Raw genomic sequence first — 23980 nt, 5'->3', positions numbered from 1 at the left:
ATAACGCAACCAAAACATGGGATCTGCTGGTGTAGTTCAGCATTTGAAAATAACAGCAGAATAAAATAGTCATTTTGAATAATTATTCAAGTAATGATGCCTCTCCTGAATTAAGTCCAAGTAACAAATACAGTAATTCCTATGGGAAGGACAATGATTTAAACACATAAAACTATATAGTATTCTCTACATATATACATAGTTCAAAATTGAGTAAATGAACTAGTAAATAAGTTAGTTTGCTATTGACAATGACTGTGTGGGTCGATAGCTGCATACCAACGCCAACAGAGGGTCGCCGGAACCATCGTGCGCTGAGCCGAGGGAGGAGAGGGGACAGGTTTCCAGGCGGACCCAGTACAAAGCTGGTAATGGGGGGGGCGTTTCAGTAGCTGTGGAGTACCGATAATTTGTACTCTGGCTTGTTTTTGTCAAAAATGTCTGCGAGTTTAAAACTAAACATATCGAGCAGAATCTGAAGTAGCATTATTGGCTCTCAAAAAGTCGCCGGTAGTACTGCATAAAGCCTGTTGTTGACAATTTTACTCGCCTCAGGGGCGTTTCGCGTTTTTTCGCGCTTTCCCGTGGTAATTGAATTGAAAAGGTGAGTACAGCGCATCGTTACGAGACGTTTCTGACCCAGTTTTGCGGTCAGCGAGTTGACTAAATTACGTGTCGCTAAAAAATATTGCCAGAGGCAAAACGGTTCGTATCGGCTCCTAACATTTCCGACAACTGGGGGCATCGTGAAGATTTCATACATTTCATCTTTGACAAAGAAGAACAGTGATTTTTACTAGAAAAAAATAAATTTGTAGAAATCGTTTTATTGTTAGCAGTAATGGGGAAGGGTGTTTTTAGCGCTGTGCACCCAGATTGCGACTGTGAAAAGTAAGCTACGAATTTTAGAATCGCCAGGTTTACATAAGCAAGCATTCAGGTGCACAATAGTGCAGTTTATCTGGTAAAACACTCGCATACAACGACACGACAGTTGAATAGTTTCGCGGTTCAGGTACATAATGTCAAAATAAAATTATCTGCATCCTGGGGACTCCACATTGCTGGTTTTCGTACTTCTCGAGCGCCTTACGTAAATATTTCATCGAAACGAGTTCTTTCACTTTGATCTCTTAACGTTTTTCGTCTGTAAAACGTAAAATTTAACCGTATGCTTCGAAAAATTGCATTCCCGTAACTTAATATTAACATGAAAGTATTATATTTTAAGTTGTTTCAATTATAAAGGCAACCCTCAAACTACTTAGGAACTGAAGCCAACCATGATAGTTGAATTTAATTTTGTGACTAAGTTAGGGGTTCAGGTTTAGTGAGGGGGACACTATACTGTAATAAAGGCGCCGTCTTTCGGATGACATTTACAACCGGGGTCCCGAGTCCCTGGTTAATAAAAATCCCAGGGTGTTTCTAAAAAAAAGTAGGGACGTCCTGGCAACATTTCCACCTGGTCTTTACCCATCATGAGAGGACTGGAGCATCACCCAGGTAGGGTGACACACTGGTGGTGGTGGAAGGGATCCCCATGACCTGTAAAGAGCTTGTACCGTAGTGTGTAGAAAAGCTCTATATAAGTGTAAGGAATTATAATTGTTATTATTCTTGTTGTTGTTACAAATGGGTGATTAAAAATGGTGAAAATCAGGAAATTAACTGAGTGGTTTAGTCAATACGTAAAATAAATATTCATAATCCCCAATTTATAAGTTGTGTATATATATACCCGAGCACTTGGTATAATTAGAGGCACGTGAATTCTTTGTTCTCCGGCAGAGCTTTGGTGAAAAGAGTAATAATCCAGGCACTTTTGGTTAAACAACTGTTTCTTACAATGGCAAGACACAAGCTTCACTACACACAACAAAACATGAAACCCAGAACAGTACGCTCTGACAAGGGTCAAATACTTAGCTCCAGTCGGGGTTGGTTTGGATGAAGTCGGGGCTCTCGCCCGGCGCAAGCTTCGAGTTCCGACTCCTCTCCTCTCAATATTCTTCTCCTCTTGTTTCTTCTTGTGATCTGAAATTGTGTGTTTCTGAAGTGCTCATTAACAGCCATTAACCCACGACGTGCCTAGGTATACCAAAGTCAACTTAACAATGGCTTCTGAGCAGGGGACCCCCAGATCTCAACAAACATCCTCTCTGCATTGAGGCTGGAAGTGTTTACTCTGCCCAGTGTCACAAACTTCATCTAAAATCTCAGAGACACTTCTCGGTCACCTAAACCTGTAATGATGTGTAAGAAAGGGTACTGGGTACAGCCCGGATGGGACAGCAGCCCATTGCAGGGCAGATGCAGACACAAATATTCACACCAGGGCCGATTTTCCCTGAAGCCAATTCCTTTGGAAGGGAACCGGAGCACCTGGAGAGAAAACCTCATGCAAACCAACAGAGAACATGCAAACTCCACACAGAACAGCACCCCCTTCCTCAGTCCTATCTCTCTGTGGCTCTCCCCATGCACAGATGCCTTGTGTGTTTTTTCACTGTTTCGAGTGCTCTCCCTCTCGGTGGGTTTCGGCCGCTCTCACCCTGTTTCTCCTTTCCCAGATGCTCTGTGAGCTGACCAGTCAGTCCGAGGGCGGCCTGTCTGTCCCGCTGGCTGACGGCCGTGCAGTGATACTGGGCCGCGGGCCAGAATCAGGAGTGTCGGACAAGAAGTGTTCCCGACACCAGGGTGAGTGAAAGCTTCAACTGGGATTGATAGATGGGGGGGGGGACATTGTGGGGTTCTGCAGCACTGATATCCATGTCTCACATTTGGGATAGGGGAGACAGCCTCCCTAGGCTTATATGTTGTAGCTAATTTAGCAGTAAAGTGACTTTTCTTTCCCCATTAATGACTTCCCTATTTAAATCTTCTTTCATTAGAGATAGAACTGTGATCTACAACAGCACATTCTCTAAGTAATACGGCAGCGCACGGAAAGCTCCTGTCTAACTCCGCGTTTTTGTAATGGAGCGTGCAGAGACGTTTTACGGTTTCCTCTTCCTTCCCAAAGCTATCCGTTTGAGGTTTTATCTTTCACCTGTAAGCTTTTTGTGAAGCTGCGTGATGTGGGACGGGCTTGGCTTGTTTCCCCCGGCTCCTGTTGCTTGTGGGAAGAGATCTGGTAAGTTAGTTAAGGTCTGCTGTTGAATTTACCAAGGAGTTCGTTACGATATAGGTGATCTTCTGATTTAACAACCAGATTCCAGAGTGATTTGATCTGTTCTTTCCTGGGCTGTTCTTTCAGTATTTGTTCTGTATGTAACTTCTGTAGTTAAGCAGTTAACGAGCACCTTCTGACTGCCAAGCTTACAAATAAAAGATTTTGAGTCTTGAGTATTTTGTTTTGAAAGATCTGAGCTACAGGTCCGTGCAGGCTACATAGATCTTTAATGTCTTTATTATTAAAGGCCACGGGGTTAATTCTCAGAGCTCTGTGTTGTCATGCCTGCCTCTGCCATATTAAAGTGATTCAAAACCAGGCAGTGTCATTTTCAGTGTATATTAATTCAGTACAATTAGGGGAACACAGGGTGAACATACAAACTCCACACAGACAGCGCCCCAGCATTGCGAGGCAGCAATGATAACCACTCTGCCACCCTGCCATCTCATGTAACATTATTGTGTTCTTAAGACTTGACAGGTTCTAAATAAGACACCATGCTTCCCTACTGACATACATTTCACATACCATCACAGCCCGCCGTTAACACCGGTAAATATTGTAACCATGGCTGGTCTATGGAAATGGACTTTGGACAGCTGTGTCTCGTGTTATGTGTTGCTTCGTTACTCCTATCAGGACGAAATTGGAACGTGTTTAAATGGCAGTGGTGCATTGTGGGATGGGCCATGTCTAGACAGGTAGGAGGAGTGTTGCATGGGCTTGGGTCAGAGGTCAGAGGTCGTGAGTAGTTGGGGTTTGTTGTTAGTCATGCGTAGAAAAGGGACCTCCCTGTTGGGTCTCACAGAGTTGTTGGACTTGTGGTGTTTTACATCCATTGGTGTCACACTGAGTTTCCACTTGCGCGATCAGATCAGATCAAATTAAATCCCGAGGGTACTGAAATACTTGAGGGATATATATTTTATTTCCAGAGTGAAAGATCGCTCACGACCCTGCATTGGAAGAAGGGGCTAGAAAATTGACGGATAATATATTTCCATATGTAAAGCAGAATCCAGTGGGAAATGTCATCTTTAAGAAATGAACACATCTGAGAACACGAAGCCAAGATGGCCTGTCCAGTGATACAAGATCTGTTCTCTTGCCACTTAAGCTAACATAAGCATCACATAATGACACACATCAGGTGTTGATTAATTGGCCTCAAAGGCCACACTGCTGTGTGGGTGCACAAACCTTCACAAACGTTGGTAATTTGGAGTTTTCCTATTAAGAAGGAATAACGCATGTCGACCAGGTTGTAACGTTAACAAGCTGTAACATCAGTACTAACGCCAGCAGTCATATCACCCTGCAACTCTGCACTGGCAGCCCCACTGGAGCACAGCAGGTGTGAGCCTGGCCAGTACCTGGATGGGAGACTCCTGGGAAAGCTGAGGCTGCTGCTGGAAGAGGTGTTAGTGGGGCCAGCAGGTGGCGCTCACCCTGCGGTCTGTGTGGGTCCTAATGCCTCAGTATAGTGACGGGGACACTACACTGTAAACGGGCGCCGTCCTTCGGATGAGACGTAAAACCGAGGCCCTGACTCTCTGTGGTCATTGAAAATCCCAGGGCGTTTCTCGAAAAGAGTAGGGGTGTTACCCCAGTGTCCTGGCCAAATTTCCCATTGGCCCTTACCAATCATGGCCTCCTAATAATCCCCATCTCTGAACTGGCTTCATCACTCTGCTCTCCTCCCCACTGAGAGCTGGTGTGTGGGGAGAGGACTGGAGCATCATCCAGGTGGGGCTGCACACTGGTGGTGGTGGAGGGGATCCCCATGACCTGTAAAGCGCTTTGAGTGGAGTGTCCAGAAAAGAGCTCTAGAAGTGTAAGCAATTATTATTATTATTATTATTATTATTATTATTATTATTATTATTACTGAAGCTGTGCAGATGTAAGGTGTGGAAGTGTGATTCACAGGGCTGTGAGAGTGGCATCTTATTCGCCCATTGCTGCGCTGTGCTGCTCTCTCTTCTGACAGTGCGGTGTAATGTATACCGCTATATAAGCAGCAAAAGTGCTGTTTTTTTTTTCAACCATTCTAGACTAAAAGCAAACAAATAACGTTTGCTTTTAGGATATGGAGTCTCCTTCCAGAATGTAATACAGTGACTGCTCCCTTGTCAAGTTCCAGCTCCTGTTTCTGATATTATCTTGAGGGTGTAGCAGCAGATCCGTTCATCTGTATAAAACCCCGTTTCTTTCTCTGTTTCTAGTGAAGCTGGTGGCCTGTTATGAGGACCGGACTGTCACCGTGACCCAGGTATAGTGTTCCTGAACGTTCAGTAGGCAGAGCACTAGATCCCAGCAGATACAGGTATGTGTGTGAGTCCTGTGAAGGACTGGTGTCCCGTCCAGGGCGTACCCCACCTTGCACCCGTTGCTTGCTGGGATAGACTGTGGCTCCCCTGTGACCCAGAACTGGAAGACGTGGTTAGAAAATGGGTGGATGGTTTAAGCTTTTGTTTCCATTTGTAAAGAAGAATAGGGCAACAGTTAGATCTTTCAGGTTGAACAGTATCACCCTGCAGCTCCCAGCTGGCAGTCCTCCTGGAGCTCAGCAGGTGTGAGCCTGGCCAGTACCTGGATGGGAGACTCCTGGGAAAGCTGAGGCTGCTGCTGGGAGAGGTGTTAGTGGGACCAGTAGGGGGCGCTCACCCTGCAGGCTGTATGGGTCCTAATGCCCCAGTATAGTGACGGGGACACTGTACTGTGAAAAAGACGCCGTCCTTCAGATGAGACGCAAAACTGAGGTCCTGACTTTCTGTGGTCATTAAAAATCCCAGAAAAGAGTAGGGGTGTTACCCCAGTGTCCTGGCCAAATTTCCCCCTGGCCTTTACCAGTCATGGCCTCCTAATAATCCCCATCTCTGAACTGGCGTCATCACTCTGCTCTCCTCCCCACTGAGCGTGCGTGGTGAGTGTACCTATTGGGTCATTTTGTCTTCTTTTCCTGAACTGATTGTCTGCTAGCCGGGCTGACGGATCTCTCTCCCCTCTCAGCTGGGACCCAACCCCTCCTCTCTGGGCTCCGCAGCCCTGGGCAGAGGCCAGTCGGGCTCTTTGACCGAGCGGGACACTCTCTTCCTGGTGAACGGGAGACACCCCTTCAGAGTCTCCTTCTCGGACACCCAGAACGGAAGGAGGTCGGTCCCCACTTCCCCCCCAGCGAAGAGGCAGAGGAAGGCGCCGGCATCGGGTCCCAAACGCAGCATCCTGGACTTTTTCGGCTCTTCTCCTAAACAGGTGCGGTGAGGGAGCTGGGGCCTGCTGTTGTGTGTTACTGAATCAGCGCTGGCGGTGGCTCTGTGGCTCAGGATCTGCGCCTGTGGCCGGGAGGTTGCCGGTTCGAATCCCGCGGCCGGCAGAGGAATCCTACTCCGCTGGGCCCCTGAGCAAGGCCCTGAACCCCAGCTGCTCCAGGGGTGCTGTATAAATGGCTGACCCTGCGCTCTGACCCCCAGCTTCTCTCCCTGTCTGTGTGTCTCATGGAGAGCAAGCTGGGGTCTGCGAAAAGACACATTCCTAATGCAAGAAATTGTAGAGGGCCAGTGATCTGATCTTATGTCAAGGTTGAAAGCCCTGCCACAGTAAATAGAGCTCCTCCCAAAGACACACCCCTTGTCTTGCGTCTCACACCCCAGAGAGGTCTTGTGCCGGAGTTTCTTTGCCAGGTCCTGCAAGGTATATAAAGCCAGTTAACCCACCAGCGTGTCTCTGGACTGCAGGAGGAAACCCACACCAACACAGGGAGAACATACCAGGGCTGGGGAAACTGGGCCTGGTGTCCCTGTGTGGAATGTGAAGGACCTGCAGTGTCCGGAGGGATTGAGCTGGTTGACTAAACTGGCGGTCATTCAGAACAGCTGAGCAAAAGCTTTGGAGTCTTGGAGTTGCAGCTCTCGGGCTGACCTTGCTAAGAGCTTTCCGCTCATGGCAGCACTTTCCCTTGTGGGGCTGGAGGGAGGCTGGAGATGCTGTGGTGAGGGAAGATCAGGGTAGGAGTATAGATCTGTGGAGCTCTCTGTGGTCGGTTCTTGACTAAAACAGCCGCTTCTGCCCCAGGCTGACATTTCTCTGCAGCTGCTCTCCTGTTTCACTTGTGCAAGGTGTTAGAATGATCGGATATCTCCGCCCTGGAGGACACCGTTGCCCTGTGCTGCTGAGCTGATGTCTTTCCCTCCGAGCTCCATGCTGACCTCGCCTTACACCCCAGTGTTCATGAAACACCAGCAGGTTGAGCTCTCTTCTTCTCCGCAGCTCTGGCCAGACCATGACGGAGCTGCTTTTTTTTTTTTGTTTCTGATACCTTCTTCGCTGATGCATAAACATGACGTTTTGTTTTTCCCTGCAATTTTCCTGTTGACTTTATTATCCCAAGTCCCTCCCTTCCAGACCGCCCCTCTTCCCCTCTTCCTGTTCCTGCTGCACCCTTGTGCCAAGATGGCGGGTACCCCTCTCGTTCACTTCTGTACAGGGCTCGCTTCTGCAGAGGCCCCCAGTTCTGTTCGATGCCTTTTCCTGGTACAGGATCTCCCTCTCCCCCTCTTCCGGTCCCAGGTTCGGCACGAGGTCAAAACTCACGCACGGCGGCGTGCAGTCAAGCAGTCGCTCGGCGTCTCTCCCAGTGCGCCGGCGTGCCTGTTCATCTCTTTCCCCTCCCCCCATCAGGCTGGCAGCGGTGCTGTTCAGGTGCCCGCAGGGAAACGGAGGCGCAAGGAGGGCTCTCTGAGCAGGGAGGAGGAGGAGGAGGAGGAGGAGGAGGACAGCGAAGAGCTGGTCATGCAGAAGCTGAGGCAGCTGCAGGAGACGGCCGAGGCCTCCCACGCGGCCACTGGGGTCCCCCAGGCTGCGCCAGGGCAGTCCCCCGGTGTCTCCCCCTGCCCCAGGAGCCGCTGGGAGGAGGTGGGCAAACTCTTGCTGTTCACCTCCGCCGGGGTCCCTGCCAGCGCAAAGGTAAGAGCCCCCCCTCCTTCTTTTATTACAGCGATAATGAAACAGATGTTATTACTTTTCCATCCAATATGCAAAGCTAACTCGAACCCCACCCCTGCCGAAAGACAAACAACCATGAAACAAACCCCCCCCAAAAAAACACAGATGCATACCCACACCCACCCACACAAGACCTCACACTCAAGCTCAACTCTTAAAGTCTCCAGAGCTATACAGTATACAGTAGCTATACAGTTTACAGTATAGTGACGGGGACACTAGACTGTAAACAGGCACCGTCCTTCGGATGAGACGTAAAACCGAGGTCCTGACTCTCTGTGGTCATTAAAAACCCCAGGGTGTTTCTCGAAAAGAGTAGGGGTGTTACCCCAGTGTCCTGGCCAAATTTCCCCCTGGCCTTTACCAGTCATGGCCTCCTAATAATCCCCATCTCTGAACTGGCTTCATCACTCTGCTCTCCTCCCCACTGAGAGCTGGTGTGCGGTGAGTGTTCTGGCGCACTATGGCTGCCATCGCATCATCCAGGTGGGGCTGCACACTGGTGGTGGTTGAGGGGAGTCCCCATTACCTGTAAAGCGCTTTGAGTGGAGTGTCCAGAAAAGCGCTATATAAGTGTAAGCAATTATTATTATAATTATACCTTCATACCCCAGAGCACACATCATGCTTGAGTACATGTACTGTATGTATCCTGTATCTATTCATTGTCATGCACATAAATACACTTGTGCTCAAATAACGTTAGTGTTTCAGTGGAAACACTAAATATATTGTCCATGTCCATGTGCTCAGCTGTGAAAAAGGCTGGTTTAGTAATAAACATGCAGAATCTGTTTTAGTGCTCTTAATTCCTTTCTAGACTTTTACCTGATACACTGAAACCACGTGACCGCAAACAGGACTGTTTGTTTCTTTTTTCGTGAGTTCCCGTGCAACATCCTCGGGTCCCGGGTTCGATTCTGTGTTGTCTGTCTGAGCAGAGCGTCAGTCTAGGGCCGGTCTCTCACTCTTCGCTGTTGCCAGATTGCAGGATTCGACATTGACGGGACCATCATCACCACGAGGTCTGGGAAAGTGTTTCCGACCAGCCCCGATGACTGGAGGTACGATTTCAGATCGGTCTGTATCCGTGTTTGCCTGTGTGTCTCTGTTCTATTCAATTCAATTCAAGGTGCTTTATCAGCATGACCGATGGGTATAATCAGTGTTGCCAAAGCAAATAAAATAATGAAATTCACATGAAACAAAACAAAAAATAAAAGTAATATAAAATCTACAGACATATTACAGACATTTACAACAAAGACATATTATAAAATATTGACATATACTGTAGACAGATGGAGCACTATTGGGAGACAGACTCACTGTTCCTCAGGCTGTGACAGGAGATCACATACTGGGCTGCGCCAGTTCCACTAAGTTCCCTCCTCCCTCTCCCAGTAGGATTGGGACCCGTTGTGATTCTGGCAGGTGTGGGAACTCTGGGACTAGATTTCAAATGCCAAGGAAACGTATCGGTAACACGAGCCAACTTTATTTACCAATTATTGCTACAGACTGTACGACCCTCTACCATCTGGAAAACGGTACCGGAGCATCCGGGCCCGGACTACCAGCCTCAGAGACAGTGTGTACCCCCGCACTATCAAACTGTTCAACTCCCAGCCTCTCTCACCTGTGATCTGAACCTCACAGTGCCTTCTTTCTTACCAAAAACACACATTGAAATCTACCTCTACCCTACATGTCAAAAAGCTCACTCCCCATAATTTCTATCCCCTTATTTCATTCTGTTGATGCATATTTTTGCACATAATCTGTTACCTTTTTGTTGTTTTGCACATTGCCTGTTGCTGTTTTTGCACATTGTCTGTTGTTGTTTTTTGCACACTGCCTGTTGTCTCTGTCTTTCTTTTGTTATACAATTGTACTGTTGTTGTTGTTGTTTTTTTCTTGTACTACTTATCGTCCGAGAGCTAGCTAAATAGCATTTCGTTATACCATATACCTGTACATGAGTATAATGACAATAAACTTGAACTTGAACTTAATTAGAATCCTCTCCGAACGGCTGCACAAGATTTTCTTTTGTCGTGTTTGTTTCCTGGTTGGGTTTTAGCTGGTGAAGTGTCTGGGCAGGCGAGACCCTTTGCAGCTGAAATGTTGCGTTTTCTCTCCCTTTCAGCCTGGCATCAACCTTCACCTGTTTCTCTGCAGCCCGTGCATGCTGACGCAGCTCCCTGTTCCCATCATTCCCACGCTAAGGCGCTGCTAAGCTCATGGGAATTATGTCCCACAAAAGGGCATGGAAATGCGACAATAATTATTGCAGATATTATGTTGGAAAACCCATGGAATTCTGCTTTAGCTGGCGTTCATGAGCACCCACTGTGCCTCTCCTAGCGCTGAAGCCTGTTGGTTTGTGTTTTTGTTAGGGTTCTGTACCCCGAGGTCCCGCCCAGACTGACACGCCTCCTGAAGGAAGGGTACAAGGTGAGAGCTCTGCCCCGGGGGCACGGTCTCGCTCTCTAAGCTCTGTCCCGGCCCTGTGGGAACCCTCTCCCTGCAGAGCCGGCAGTGCAGACAAAACCCACTGCGTCCTGGGCTCCAGCGCTGACGTTTTCAGGAGTCCCAGATGGACGTTTTGCTTGTGGGTAATTTCGTGCATGCTTTCGGTGACGTTCGCACAAAGGCACGCTGTGCGTCTAGCCTGGTGGTTTCAAGTGAACATTCGCTGCAAGTCATTGTAAGAAAGTGTAACGGTCAGTATACGGAGTGGTGGCTCTGTGGCTAAGGATCTGCGCCTGTGGCTGGAAGGTTGCCGGTTCAAATCCCATGGCCGGCAGAGGAATCCTACTCCGTTGAGCCCCCTGAGCAAGGCCCTGAACCCCAGCTGTTCCAGGGGCGCCGTATAAATGGCTGACCCAAAGCTTCTCTCCCTGTCTGTGTGTCTCATGGAGAGCAAGCTGGGGTTCCAAATTCCTCATGCAAGAAATTGTATAGGGTTAATAATAAAGTGATGTTATATGCCTTTGAGGCAGTAACTGCAGGAAAGCAGTGATCAGTTTGAACTCTACGGACTCTGTGTGTATCATCTAAGACAGTTCCCTGCTGCCATGCAGATCCCCTGCCTGTTATTGGGTTGTCAGCCTGTGCTGGGGTACGGTCATGCTGCATGTGGAAGTGTTGCCTGTAAAGGCAGATGGGATCAGAGCCCCTGCTACAGAGGCGAAGCAATTATCGGGCCTGAATTTCAGCTGAAGTTAAGGCACCATGCAGCAGCATGAGAGGAAGGCAAGGTTTTTCTCTCCTTTGTCTTTCACTGCCTGTTTTCCCTGGCGGAGAACCCGGTATCGGATGTTACAATCCTCATTCCCACACAACCCCCTCTTCCCAGCAGCTGGATATCTTTCCTTTCTGTTAGCAAAATCTTCATTTGTAGCCGCCCGTGGTCTGTGCATCATCTCAAAATCGAAAGGACGTGTCGTTCAGAAAAGCGTTTTAAACACGAACACCTTTTTACAGATGCGAGATCATGGATGCTTTGAGTAAGCACTGGGCTACACAGAAAGTGCAGACGCAAGGTTACAGGTGTTATAATGGCAATAATTGTCAGATTATCACGGAGTTATATACAAGATGTATAAAAATACAGCCCTTCGCCCAAAAGGTATGGGAGCATTTTCTCCACCGCCAGCAGACAAGTGTTTCCATAAACCACGAAACTCATTCTGCTGCTGCTGCTTCCTGTATCAGCGATCGCGACGGGCGAGCCGTTTCCAGAGACGCCTGCTGGATCTAGAATCAGGAGCCTCCTACAGGGAGAGCAATGATAGCCCTGTGTTAAGTAAAACCGGTTCACACCTCAGGTATGCTGTAGTTGACTGTAGTTCAGTGAGTTCCTCCTTTGCCTCGCTTACTTTATGAAATGTAAAAATGTCATATGAAATTAAAGCAAGTGTGATAGGTTAAGACTTAAGGGCCATTGAGAACAAGTCAACCAGTTTAAACCATCAGCCGAGGGAGTGATCAGGAAGAGTATTCCAGAGACGAAGGCCTGAAGTGCTCGGACCGTCGATGTGTATGATCAGTAGAGGGGGGGTTTGAGAACAGTCCAGCTTGTTCCCCGCGGCCTCCTGGGTTGCGATGCGAGCGAGTTACTCCGTGTCTGCCTTCCTGCCCCTCTCTCTGCCAGGTGGTGTTCTTCACCAACCAGCTGGGGATTGCCCGGGGGAAGCTCAGGCCCGAGGTGTTCAAGGCCAAGGTGGAGGCTGTGGTCAAGGAGCTGGGCCTCCCCGTGCAGGTGGGCTAAACGCTCGGATTCCAGTTCTCAACACCTTCCAAAGTCATATTATTATTGTCAGCATTCCTTGCTTTTCTGGACACTCCACTCCAAAGCACTTGACAGGTAATGGGGATCCCCTCCACCACCACCACCAGTTTGTAAAAACCCTAGGGTGCTTCACGAAAAGAGTTACCCCAGTGTCCTAGCCAAATTTCCCCCTGGACTTTATCCATCATGGCCTCCTAATAACCCCCCTCTCTGAACTGGCTTCATCACTCTGCTCTCCTCCCCACTGAGAGCTGGTGTGTGGGGAGAGGACTGGAGCATCATCCAGGTGGGGCTGCACACTGGTGGGGGTGGAGGGGATCCCCATGACCTGTAAAGAGCTCTGAGTGGAGAGTCCAGAGACACGCTCTAGAAGTCACTGCCAGAGAGGCAAAACATGAAAGTGCCGATTCCACGTGCTAAAACAAGTGGCCGTTCCAAATCGGATATACTGCAGCGGAAGTTGCCGAGTTCACGATGTCGCCTGCTGCCTCCAAGTCCTGGAACGGATCGAGCTGCCCTGCAGCGGGACAGCAGGAGAGTCGTTTCCATCCACCCTCCGTGTCCTGCCACCTCCTTCAGGCATCCCTCCGGCACCCATGGGCCTGTTGTCCCGTTTTCCAGGTTTTCGTGGCGACGGGATCGGGGATCTTCAGGAAACCGGTGCTGGGAATGTGGGATCACCTCTGTGGAAAGGTGAGGATGCGGCCGACCGGAATGGGAGTCAGGGTGTCAGTAGCCTGAGTCAGCTCGTGTTTAGGTTCAGGTATTCTCCCCTAGATTTGGGTGTCTGGACGTGTGGTCATGGATTCATGGTGTGACCTGTTTCCTCTTGCCGTCGCATTTTACAGGCCGTCGCATTTTACTGATGGTGTCACAGAAACATTTCATGTGTCATTCTTTAACATACCTTGGTATTTAACTTCCAGAAGGCATGATCATCTCAAACAGTCTAGCACATACGCTGTGAAACTAGACCGGCCCGTATGAGAGTAGTTTCTGTGCAGATTTCTGAAATCGATGTATTATGAAGTATGCGAAGGAACAGGTCTTTTATGGGGTACCTCGATTTTGAGTTACTCGATCATTAGACACTGAAGTTTTCTGCGCTTGGATGCATTTCAGCGTAACATTTTAGCAGCATGCCTGGACCGGGACTGACTTGTGTCCAGCATCCCTACGAGCTCTCAACCTGTCATTCAAACCAGGCGTCAGTTAGGCCTCGAGTTGTTCTGTCAGGCTCCCGATCTCTTTCCCAATCGCTGTGATCAGTTCCCTTATTTGAGTCAGACCACTGAATCGTTGCTCTGTCATTAGAGCTTCTCTCCGTTGTTCGCCTTTCTCTTACTCAAAACACAAATATTTCTGTTCTCTTCCGTCTCTTATTCCCTGGAGCAACAATTCAGAACAATCGTTTCCGTTGAGATTTTTTTTTTCTCTTTTCTTTCTAGTTTGGCGCGTGAGAGAACTTTTTTCCCTGGTTTTTATTTTCCTTTCACAGCACCGACTCGCCAGCCTGTTACTCTTCTGTATTTCGGCTGGGAGGCGTCTGCCCTACTTTTGTGTGTGCAGCTTGCTATTGCAGTAATATCTTAATAATATAATAATCTTATCAATAATATTAATATTATATCAGATCATACTATATTCTAATTAGATTAGTATAATTAGATAATTAGATTGTAATTATATATTATAATATATATGTGATATATTATAATATTATATATGATATATTATATATTATAATATATATTATATGTAATTCGATTATACTATATAATATTATATATTATACTTAATAATATATAAAAGTGCTCTGAGTCTTGCACCTGGGCTTCGGCATCTTCTTCTGCTGCAGATTCCTAACTCCTGCAGTATTAAACACCCAACAAACCGAATACGAGAAGAAGGTATTGAGTCCTTTTGCTTATTAGTGCCCTGTTATTAAGGACCTCATCAAGAGGGTGACTGTTCTCTAACCAGTGGGCTGTCTCCGTCTGCTCAGGCTAACGATGGCGTCACAGTGGACGTGTCCCAGAGCTTTTACGTTGGGGGTGAGTCTGATCGCAGTGCCGCTGTCTGCCTGTACCTGTGTGCGTCTGCACATGCATGTCTGTCTGTGTGATGGCAGGTCTCTACACTCTCATGTCTGTGTGTGTGATGGCAGGTCTCTACACTCTCATGTCTGTGTGTGTGATGGCAGGTCTCTTCACTCTCATGTCTGTCTGTGTGATGGCAGGTCTCTACACTCTCATGTCTGTCTGTGTGATGGCAGGTCTCTACACTCTCATGTCTGTCTGTGTGATGGCAGGTCTCTACACTCTCATGTCTGTGTGTGTGATGGCAGGTCTCTACACTCTCATGTCTGTCTGTGTGATGACAGGTCTCTACACTCTCATGTTGGACTGTTTTATTGAAACAGTGACTATGAGGTGCACAGAGTGTTGTCTCCTCCTTGCTTGCCCATCCTGTCTTTTTTTCTCCTGTGCCTGAGGGCAGCATTCATGCTCTTTGGTCTGTTCTTAACCTGTGTGTCTGCGTTGTACGGGGCTAATGTTCATTCAAGCCGTCCATCTCTTCAGATTTGCTAGTAGCTTCAGGTATTTTACCCCCTGTGCTTTCTCAGACGCAGCAGGCCGGCCAGCCAACTGGGCTCCTGACAGGAAGAAGAAAGATTTCTCCTGCAGCGACAGACTGGTGAGGCTGTTTTTGTGTCGATCTCCTGCGAGGCCGAGCCCTGCAACCTTTCTTCAGCCCCTCTTCTTGGCTCAGGGATCGCCTCTCTCCGGCTGCTGTCCATTTTGATTTCCACATGTTGAGATTGTGAGCTGCAGAAAGAAACTAGACTGAACGGGTGGGGGGGGGGAGGGGACATTATTTCCCCTGACGATGCAGTTGAAGTGCGGAGCTGTCAGTGTAAAAAACGGATGGATGATTGGACCTAAAATGTACGGAGTGTATTTTAACACCTCAACATATTTTTTGTGTGAAAGTTTGCTCTCAATGCAGGACTGCGGTTTCATACACCAGAGGAGTTCTTCCTAGGATGGAAGAGCGCCCCTTTCAGTTTACCTGCATTTGACCCAGTAAGGAACAGTACTAACCGTGTCTGTCTGTCTCCCTGGATGTTTTGTTTTGTGTGTCTGGAGTTTGTCATTGCTTAATGTACAGGAAACAGAGGGGTCGTGAGTAGGAGATAAGGAGTGAGTGCTCCGATGCGGGTCATGTAATTAGTGGTGTCTGTTTTAGGACACTTCCTCATTTTCATCAGTAGTCTAGATGCTGGTACAGCTGGCGAACCAGTCAGGGTCTCAGATGATGCCTTAGCAAACACTGTAGAAGCAGCAAAACATTTCAAAAGGTTTTACCTAAGCCTGGACAAACAGGACCGCAGCTCCTTGCAGATGAAGTTGAATGTAGTTACGTATCGGAAAGATATGTTAATGTAGACATTTACCTCTTCTAGCTAACATTCAAGCTAATGGAATTTGTGCTATATGAATAGAATTTTATTGGAAAATTGTGCAATGCAGTATTGTATTAGAGTATTATTCAGAGTACTGTGTCCGGTTTTGGTCACCAAAATACAAAAAAAAAAGATATTGCTGCTCTAGAATCTGTTTGGGTGTGTCCTGGGCTTAAAGGAATACCTTACACTGCCAGACTAGAATCTAGACTAGAAGACTAGAAAAGACCTGAGTCTTGAACAGAGAGGACTATGAAGGTACCTCATTCAAGTATCCAGATTCCTCAGATTGCAGTAGTGTTCAATTTGTTACACTAGTGACACAAGTGGGAACTTTGTGGAAGTGCATTTGAAACTGAGAACAGGAGTGAACCCTTTCCACAAAGAGGGGTGGGAGTGTGGAACAAGCTGCCGAGAGCCTTGTTGTTAAAGCTTGTACTCAAGTACAGCTTCGTTCAAGACACGGCTGAATGGGATCCTCCACAGTCGGGACAGGAGGCACCACTTTACCCAGACGGTGGCGGGGGCGTGGAACAAGCTGCCCAGCCATGTTGCTGGTGCCGGTCCCCTGGCTTCTTTCAAGAAGCTCCTGGAAGAGATGCTTGAACCTGTGGCTGCTGAAAAAAGAAATCACTGAGCTAGGTGGCTCAGCGGTCAACACTGCTGTACTCTGTGTCAGTCAATGTGTTGCCATGAGCTCCCCTGTCCCTCTGTGTGTGGTAGTGCAGTGTGAAATTATTCTTTGGTCATGAGTGTTTTATTATCCCCTCCCCCCCCCCCAGAGGAAGTGCGACCCCGGTGCCCCTCTGTTCAGCCCCCCTGACGCCTCCCTGACCTCCACAAAGCAGGAAGTCATCGTCGCCGTGGGTTACCCTGCCTGTGAGTCTGCACGCTCTGTACTGCTCGCGGTGTCTTTAATCCGCAGATCAGCTCTGGGCAGAGCTCTTCTAGAGAGGACTGGCCCGGCAAGGAGAGAAAGCTCAGGGGGGCAAGACTGAATGCGAGAGAGGGAGAGACCGACGGGGACACAGCTCGATGAGAGACGGAGATAAACAAGTCTCATGGAATGAATTTTAATTCCTTGTTCATTTTCATGAATTTGAATAATGGAGTAACTAAGGAAATAGTTACCGGGCACATTTTTAAAAGTCCAAGTGACATTCGATGTAGCAGTGAGTTGCACATTTGACATACGTTTCTGTCTTTGTGAAGGACAAACTACAGTAATCAAGCGTTGCTCAATCATGCTTAATTCGTTTCCTCCCTTCTTTTTGCTCTCTGTCCGTCCGCCTCTCTCTCTCTCTCTCTCTCTTCCTCTCCAGCTGGGAAATCCACCTTCTTCCAGAGCCGGATCGTCCCCCAGGGCTACGCCTACGTCAACAGGGTGAGCGGAGGGGGCCGCGAAACTGTGTCGGTGCCGCGTCCGCCCCCAGGGGGTGTGTACGGACCTCCTGCCTCTCCCCAGGCGAAACGTCCCGTCATTCGCCCTGTCCGCAAACCGCTCGAAGAGACGCCGTTCGTCAGTAACACCAGGGTTCTCAGCCGTACATCAGTGTAGTTTGTGGCACTGTGCTGCCTGGCTTGATTTGGCGGAGAGTTGGAGCTTGGATCCTGTCTCAAGGTCGGATTGACCAGGAATTTGGGTTCCCGATGAGCAGGTGGCATCGTTACGCCGGGCAGAATTCATGAGCCGCGCCTTCTCCAAGATATCGGCAAAAGATTTTAGCCCAGTGATGCCAACCCTGCCGAAAACCCAAACACAGACGCGCCAGGGCATTAAAAGGTCACCGGCTTAACGATCTGCGTTGTCAGCTGGTCCCGACGGCCATCCTTACCTGATCATTCGACGTTTGAAGCTTGAAGTTTGTCTGATGCACCAGCGCAACGAAATGCTTCTTCGCACGTACGCTCGGGTACCAAGACGTTCAAGGAGCCACCCGAAACATAAACGCAGAACAGCAGCAGCAGGAGGTTAAATTAGCGTGCAGCTCAGACAGGCAGTGCGGGAAGAGAAAAAAGCTTCGTGCCAGTCGGCGGTAGGGGTAGAGTTCGGTAATCCGACAGCCTGCGGGAAGGAGCTGCCTCCGAATCTGACGCAGGAGACTACAGAGGCTCAGGCCCCTTCGGGATGGGGGCCCCTCGTTGTTTCTTGATGGGAGGGGAGAGGGCAGTGAGAGTGCTTGGGGAGTCCGACGGCTTCATTCACGCTGATGCAGCCAGCGGGGCGACAAAATTTCCGCCTCTTTGCGTAACCGGCTCAGCGATCCGCGATGCCGGTCGGTCCCAGTAGCCGTCCTGACCTGCTCTTCCCACGCGAGAGACTAAAGAGGTTCTCTGTCCCCTCTCCTTGCAGGACACCCTGGGCTCCTGGCAGCACTGCGTCTCTGCCTGCGAGGGCGCCCTCCGCCAGGGCCGCAGCGTCGCCGTGGACAACACCAACCCCGACCCCGAGTCGCGCAAACGGTGACGTCCGCGAGCGTCTCCCGCAGGCCGCCCGGCTCGCTGCCCGACGCCCTCTCGCCATCTCTCCCGCCTCCCTGTTCTCTCTCTCTATCTCCTGGCCGTCTCTGGGCCACGCTTGGGGGAGGGGGGCCCAGACCCTGCGCCCTTATTTCCACGTGGGGTGCAGCTTTCCAGTTTTCTGGAAATTCAGATGCAGTCCTGAGGGGTCCTTTCCTGCTTTCAGTAAAATCCTACCTAAGAACTACTACAGTTAAAGCTCCGGAAAGATATTTTTTTGGTTTATCCAATCCAGCCATTTTCTAACTGCTTCATCCGGTACAAGGTCACAGGGGAGCCGGAGTCTATCCCAGCAAGCAGCGGGCACGAGGCAGGGTACACCCTGGATGGGACACCAGTCCATAGCAGGACACACACAGATACACTAGGGCCAGTTTTACCAGAAGCCAGTTAACCCACCGGTCACTGGACTGTGGGAGGGAACTGGAGCACCTGAAGGAAACGCACTTCAACATGGGAGAACATGCAGACTCCACACAGACAGCACCCTGGCAGTCGAACCCAGGGCCCCACTGCTCAGAGGCAGCAATGCGCACCACTGTGCCACTGTGCTGTCCCTCTCTGTTTAATGTGGTGTCAATGATGTAATGTAACAAGATCACTATGTTTCTTTTTAATGTTATGTGGCATAACTAGACATGTGTTGATTAAAATGATGTCTTGTGAAACACGCTGTAGAAGTGACTTTGTGACAAAAGCAGTTAAGATACTAAAGCAGATGCCTTGACAAATTAAAGCACTGTCTTCCCTCTTTCTCTGCTCCTCACATGCAGACGTGTATTTCTACACCTGCTCGTGCTTGTTCCCTCCCGTCACTGTCTTAATCTCTTTCCTCCCCTGTTCTTGTTCTCGTCCGCTTGTGTTCTCATCCCTTTTCCTCTCGCCCCGCAGGTATATCGATGTGGCCCAGAGAGCGGGCGTCCCCTGTCGCTGCTTCCTCTTCACTGCATCGCTGGAGCAAGCAAAGCACAACAACAGGGTCGGTATCCCGAGGTCAGAGGTCGGGCTGCTCTGCGCCCGGCAGACACGTTCGCCTCAGGCCTGCCCCCCTCCGCCATCCACCCATTTTCTCACCATTTTATCTAGAACTAGGTCACAGGGGAGCCAGAGCCTTTCTCAGCAAGCAGCGGGCTCAAGGCAGGGTACGCCCTGGGCAGGACACCAGTCCATCGCGGGCCACACACAAATACAGCACAGTCTCGATTATCCGACAGTCCGTTTTATCCGACATAGCAATCAACATGCGATGCGCTACGTGCTGTATGCGCGCGCATGCATGATATTTTGCCCAATCCCATGCTGCTTTGTCAGATAGTGCCATTGACGTAGCTTCGCCTGTTCGTCTGCGCTCGTATATGTCATTTTATTATTTGAGGAGAAACATGACAGGTGCAAAGAGAAATAAAGTGATCTGTAGATACCAGGATCGAACACAGAAATTCGATTCAGCAGATGATAACGATCGTCAGAGTGAGGCGCCTCCATGTTAGGAGGTCAATGAGGAGGAACAGGTAGTGTCACCCAGCTTGCTACACGGAGCCGGTGTTATGGGTGCGCGCAGGATCGCTTCAGCCCGTGAGATCCAGAGCATGTCTGTGCGTGACGAGAACAGGCAGCACTTATCGGTGCTGTGGTCTGCCAGACAATTTCAAATTTGAGGATAAAAACGGGGGGTTCAGACAGCCAATGTGATTGGTGCAGGAGCCCTATTTCTCCATGGCTTCAATGCAGCGCGTGGCTTCTAGAATTATATGTAACATTAAATCACGACCGGTCTTGCCATGCGGTTTGGTGGACACAGAGGCATGGAGTCACAAACCTACACAGAGGTGGCATGTAAATGCTTTCTCCAGAATCATTCGAATATTTTTTGTCTCCGTTGACACCAGGATCCCAGTCTTCACCTGTCCTTGAGGTGCGCTGGGGTGCTCTCTGTTGCAGAATCACGCAGGGCCCTTTTAGGAAATGACCTTGCTTGCTTTTGCGTCTCTTTTCCCTCCGGCCCATCAGACTTGATCATACGTCACCTCCTTTTTTAGTGACAGTCGATGTTTTGGCCCAGAGAGAAAAGAAAAGCTCTGACAGACAGAGCAGGACAGCGCAGGGCTGCTCCTGATCCGGGTGATCCCGGTGATCCGAGTGTGGTCAGTGTTTTCTTTTTTCATTGGTCTTCAGTAGTGGAGAGTCTCAGTCTGAGATCATCGAGTTTGTTGTCGAGGGATCGGACATTGGCGAGTAAAATGGTTGGTAAAGGATGTTTGTTCTGTTCGGTCTCTAGTCTTGTTTGTTTGACCCTCTACCATCTGGAAAACGGTACCGGAGCATCCGGGCCCGGACTACCAGCCTCAGAGACAGTTTTTACCCCCGCACTATCAAACTGTTCAACTCCCAGCCTCTCTCACCCGTGATCTGAACCTCACAGTGCCTTCTTTCTTACCAAAAACTCAAACACACATTGAAATCTACCTCTACCCTACATGTCAAAAAGCTCACTCCCCATAATTTCTATATTTCATTCTGCTGATGCATATTTTTGCACATCTGATTTTGTTTTTGTCACATAACCTGTTACCTTTCTGTTGTTTTGCACACTGCCTGTTGTCTCTGTCTTTCCTTTGTTATGCAATTGTATTGTTGTTGTTGTTTTTTCTTTGTACTCCTTATCGTCCGAGAGCTAGCTAAATAGCATTGCGTTATACCATATACCTGTATATGAGTATAATGACAATAAACTTGAACTTGAACTTGACTTGACTTGAGACTGTGTGCCATCTTGCAATGTAGCTCTGTGGCCAAATTTCACATTTCAAATGAACAGTCAGGAAGTTGCTGCGTCTCGTATGAATGCCTTCTGGCCAATTTCTCCCCCTTTCTCACAGATCCGGGAGATGAATCCCTCTGGGAATACTCACGCCGCGGTCAACGACGTGGTTTTCAACAGCTACAAGTGAGTTTCTGCGTCTGTCCCCCTCCGCCGGTCCTAGCGTCTCCCTGTACCGTATGTGCTGGTACAAGTGAGTTTCTGCGTCTGTCCTCCTCCGCCGGTCCTAGCGTCTCCCTGTACTGTATGTGCTGGGATTAACCACGCTCTCTCTCCCCTCCCAGGAGCAAGTTTGTTGCTCCCACGCTCTCCGAGGGCTTCTCCGAGATCCTGCAGGTCCATTTCGTACCGAACTTCCCAGACGAGCAGTCGGAGGCGCTGTACAAGCAGTTCTCTGAAGGGTGATGGGGTCCTCCTCCCTCCAGTCACTACACGTTTTAGGTAGATTTTTAGCGTCCGCACTTAACAATGTCTGATATTTACTAAACACATTTTTTTTGTTCATTAAAGTCAATAAATCTCAACTTCACGCTGTTATTTTGTTCCCTATGATGAATGAACAGTAGCGCGACTTAGTACAAGGATGTTGGTGTGGAGATCTGGGTTGGGCTGGGGGAGCTGGGAAGACTGGTCTGATCAGAGCAGCTAGGGGCCGTGAGCTGCTGGGCCGGCGTCGGTCACAATGGAGGCAGTGTCTGCTCAGAGCAGCACTTGGCTGCCAGGAAATACTGCAAAACCAGTCCAGCTGCCTTCAGATTGCATTTCATGCCAACAGACACCTCCAGAGGCTGGGGGGGGGTGAAGTGATGAGCACTGCTGCCTCTGAGCTCTGGGACCCTGTGTTCAGTTATAGACCCTGAGGTACTGTCTGTGTGGAGTTTGCATGTTCCCCCATGTTTAAGTGAGTTTCCTCCAGGTGCTTCAGGTTTCCTCCCACAGCCCAGAGACATGCTAGCAGGTTAATTGGCTTCTGGGAAAATTGTCCCTCGTGTGAGTGGATGTGTGTGTGGCCCTGTGATGGACTGGCGTCCCCTCCAGGGTGTACACTGCCTGGCTTTGCAGGGATAGGCTCCGTCTCCCCCGGAACCTTGAATTGGGCAAAGCGGTTAGAAATCAGAGGAACCCTGCACGTCACCGCAGAGGGGTACAGCCCAGGGATACCCCCAGTGGGATACCACCAGCTGTGCCTCCTCTGGGTTTGAGCTCGGTGGCAGGAGCAGGAGACTTGGAGAGGGCCAGAGGGACTGAACCGGACGCCAGAGACCCTCCAGAGAAGCCATACGTGACAGATGGATGATGATGATGAAGACGGAGAAGAGTGATGTAAGATGCGTCTCCTTCAGCCCTGCTCCCTGCTGTGGCTGTGAATCAGTCGGTTAGGCCTGGGGTCCTGGGGGTGACAGTCCGACCTCCACGCACTTAAGAAACTTCAGCAGAGCGAGCGGGACATGTGCTCATTCATCAAAGAACGCGGAGTGGCGTTGAAGGGGAAAAGAAAAACAGTTTTCATTAACCACAGGGGCGAAGTTCGTTAAGGGTAACCAGCTTTTCTTGCTCATAAAAAAAAAAACTCAATACAGAAAATAAAACTTTTAGAAATGAGTTGAATAAAAATCATTTCAAAAGCTGGAATTGGGAGTTTTATGCTCGCACCAAACGTAATCACCATGATGTTTAGTCTCATTAATAATAATTCCTTTTCTGGGGGTTATTTATATATAAATTAAGGTTGATATATAAAATATTCCTCTCGCCTCTCTGTAAATAAATCCTCACTCAATAATTTAGTTCCTATTATTGTGAGTAAGTGTGGGTGCATTTTATGTACTCTAAATGTGTTGTGTTTCCAGACAGTGGACTCAATATGCAGCGACCCAGTGAGATTCATTTGGAAACGAAGGTACGCAAGAGTATAACAAGAGCTGTTGCTGGAGCAAATGGTAGAATTCAATTGACCATTTTTAGCAAAGAATACTGAAAGAGTCCTGAAAACATCCAATGCTAAATTACAAGATTAGTTATGCAAAGGCAGCACAAAAAGTGCGGGACCTCGCTTCCAAAGGTATCAGTTTATTTAATAATCATAATAATTCCTCACACTTCTAGAGCTCTTTTCTGGACTCTCCATTCAAAGCTCTTTACAGGTCATGGAGATCCCCTCCATCCCCACCAGTGTGCAGCCCCACCTGGATGATGCTCCAGTCCTCTCTCCACACACCAGCTCTCAGTGGGGAGGAGAGCAGAGTGATGAAGCCAGTTCAGAGATGGGGATTATTAGGAGGCCATGACTGGTAAAGGCCAGGGGGAAATTTGGCCAGGACGCCAGGGTTACACCCCTACTCTTTTCGAGTAGTATTTCTGCTACTGACTGGTGTGAAGTTCAGGCTTGATGCTTTACAGCAGATGATATTGCTGGAGCTCCCAGACTCACCCTTCGCCTTCCAGCTGTGGCCCTCTCAGTCCGGGGCTCCAGAACGGATCTTGGCCCGTTCAAGTGTTCGCGGGCACAGCGAATTTAACTGCAGCAGCCGACAGGCGGGGTTTCTCTGCGGTCCAGACGGTGACTCTCAGCAGTCTTTTCGAGACCGCCTGGAAACTGGTTCGATTTCCCCAGGTCGTAAAAGCAACAGCTTGAAATGAAAATGCAGTACGGTTAAGATTTTTCACGGCAGTCATCGTGCTGGTTCAGTTCAC

The 23980-nt window shown here is 48.9% G+C and overlaps 1 protein-coding gene across 2 annotated transcripts; it reads left to right on the top strand.

Annotated features, from left to right (window-relative positions):
- The first annotated feature begins 222 nt into the window (after nt 1–222).
- pnkp (polynucleotide kinase 3'-phosphatase) lies at nt 223–21810 on the top strand. Of its 2 annotated transcripts, none has more exons than XM_088939933.1 (18): nt 223–604; nt 2574–2700; nt 5404–5450; nt 6191–6433; nt 7859–8143; nt 9167–9246; nt 10582–10639; nt 12342–12449; nt 13101–13172; nt 14485–14533; nt 15106–15176; nt 15473–15565; nt 16728–16824; nt 17268–17329; nt 18299–18408; nt 19357–19444; nt 21345–21412; nt 21571–21810. In XM_088939933.1, the coding sequence occupies exons 2-18, from the start codon at nt 2574–2576 to the stop codon at nt 21689–21691; spliced, it is 1779 nt and encodes a 592-aa protein (XP_088796059.1). In that variant the 5' UTR covers nt 223–604; the 3' UTR covers nt 21692–21810. The 2 variants fall into 2 exon arrangements, with proteins under 2 accessions (XP_088796059.1, XP_088796060.1); XM_088939934.1 differs by lacking the exon at nt 223–604 and adding an exon at nt 1075–1506.
- The last annotated feature ends 2170 nt before the right edge of the window (nt 21811–23980 follow it).

Source organism: Atractosteus spatula, chromosome 22 (genome assembly GCF_055471065.1).
Source record: "Atractosteus spatula isolate fAtrSpa1 chromosome 22, fAtrSpa1.hap1, whole genome shotgun sequence".
Lineage (NCBI taxonomy): Eukaryota > Metazoa > Chordata > Actinopteri > Semionotiformes > Lepisosteidae > Atractosteus > Atractosteus spatula.
This window is presented reverse-complemented; position numbering and strand designations above follow the sequence as displayed.

Coding starts and splice junctions, on each gene's coding strand:
- pnkp (XM_088939933.1), top strand. CDS start 2,574: ATGCTCTGTGAGCTGACCAGTCAGTCCGAGGGCGGCCTGTCTGTCCCG. Junction 10,640..12,341: donor TCCTGAAGGAAGGGTACAAG/GTGAGAGCTCTG, acceptor TCTCTCTGCCAG/GTGGTGTTCTTCACCAACCA. Junction 21,413..21,570: donor GTGGTTTTCAACAGCTACAA/GTGAGTTTCTGC, acceptor CTCCCCTCCCAG/GAGCAAGTTTGTTGCTCCCA.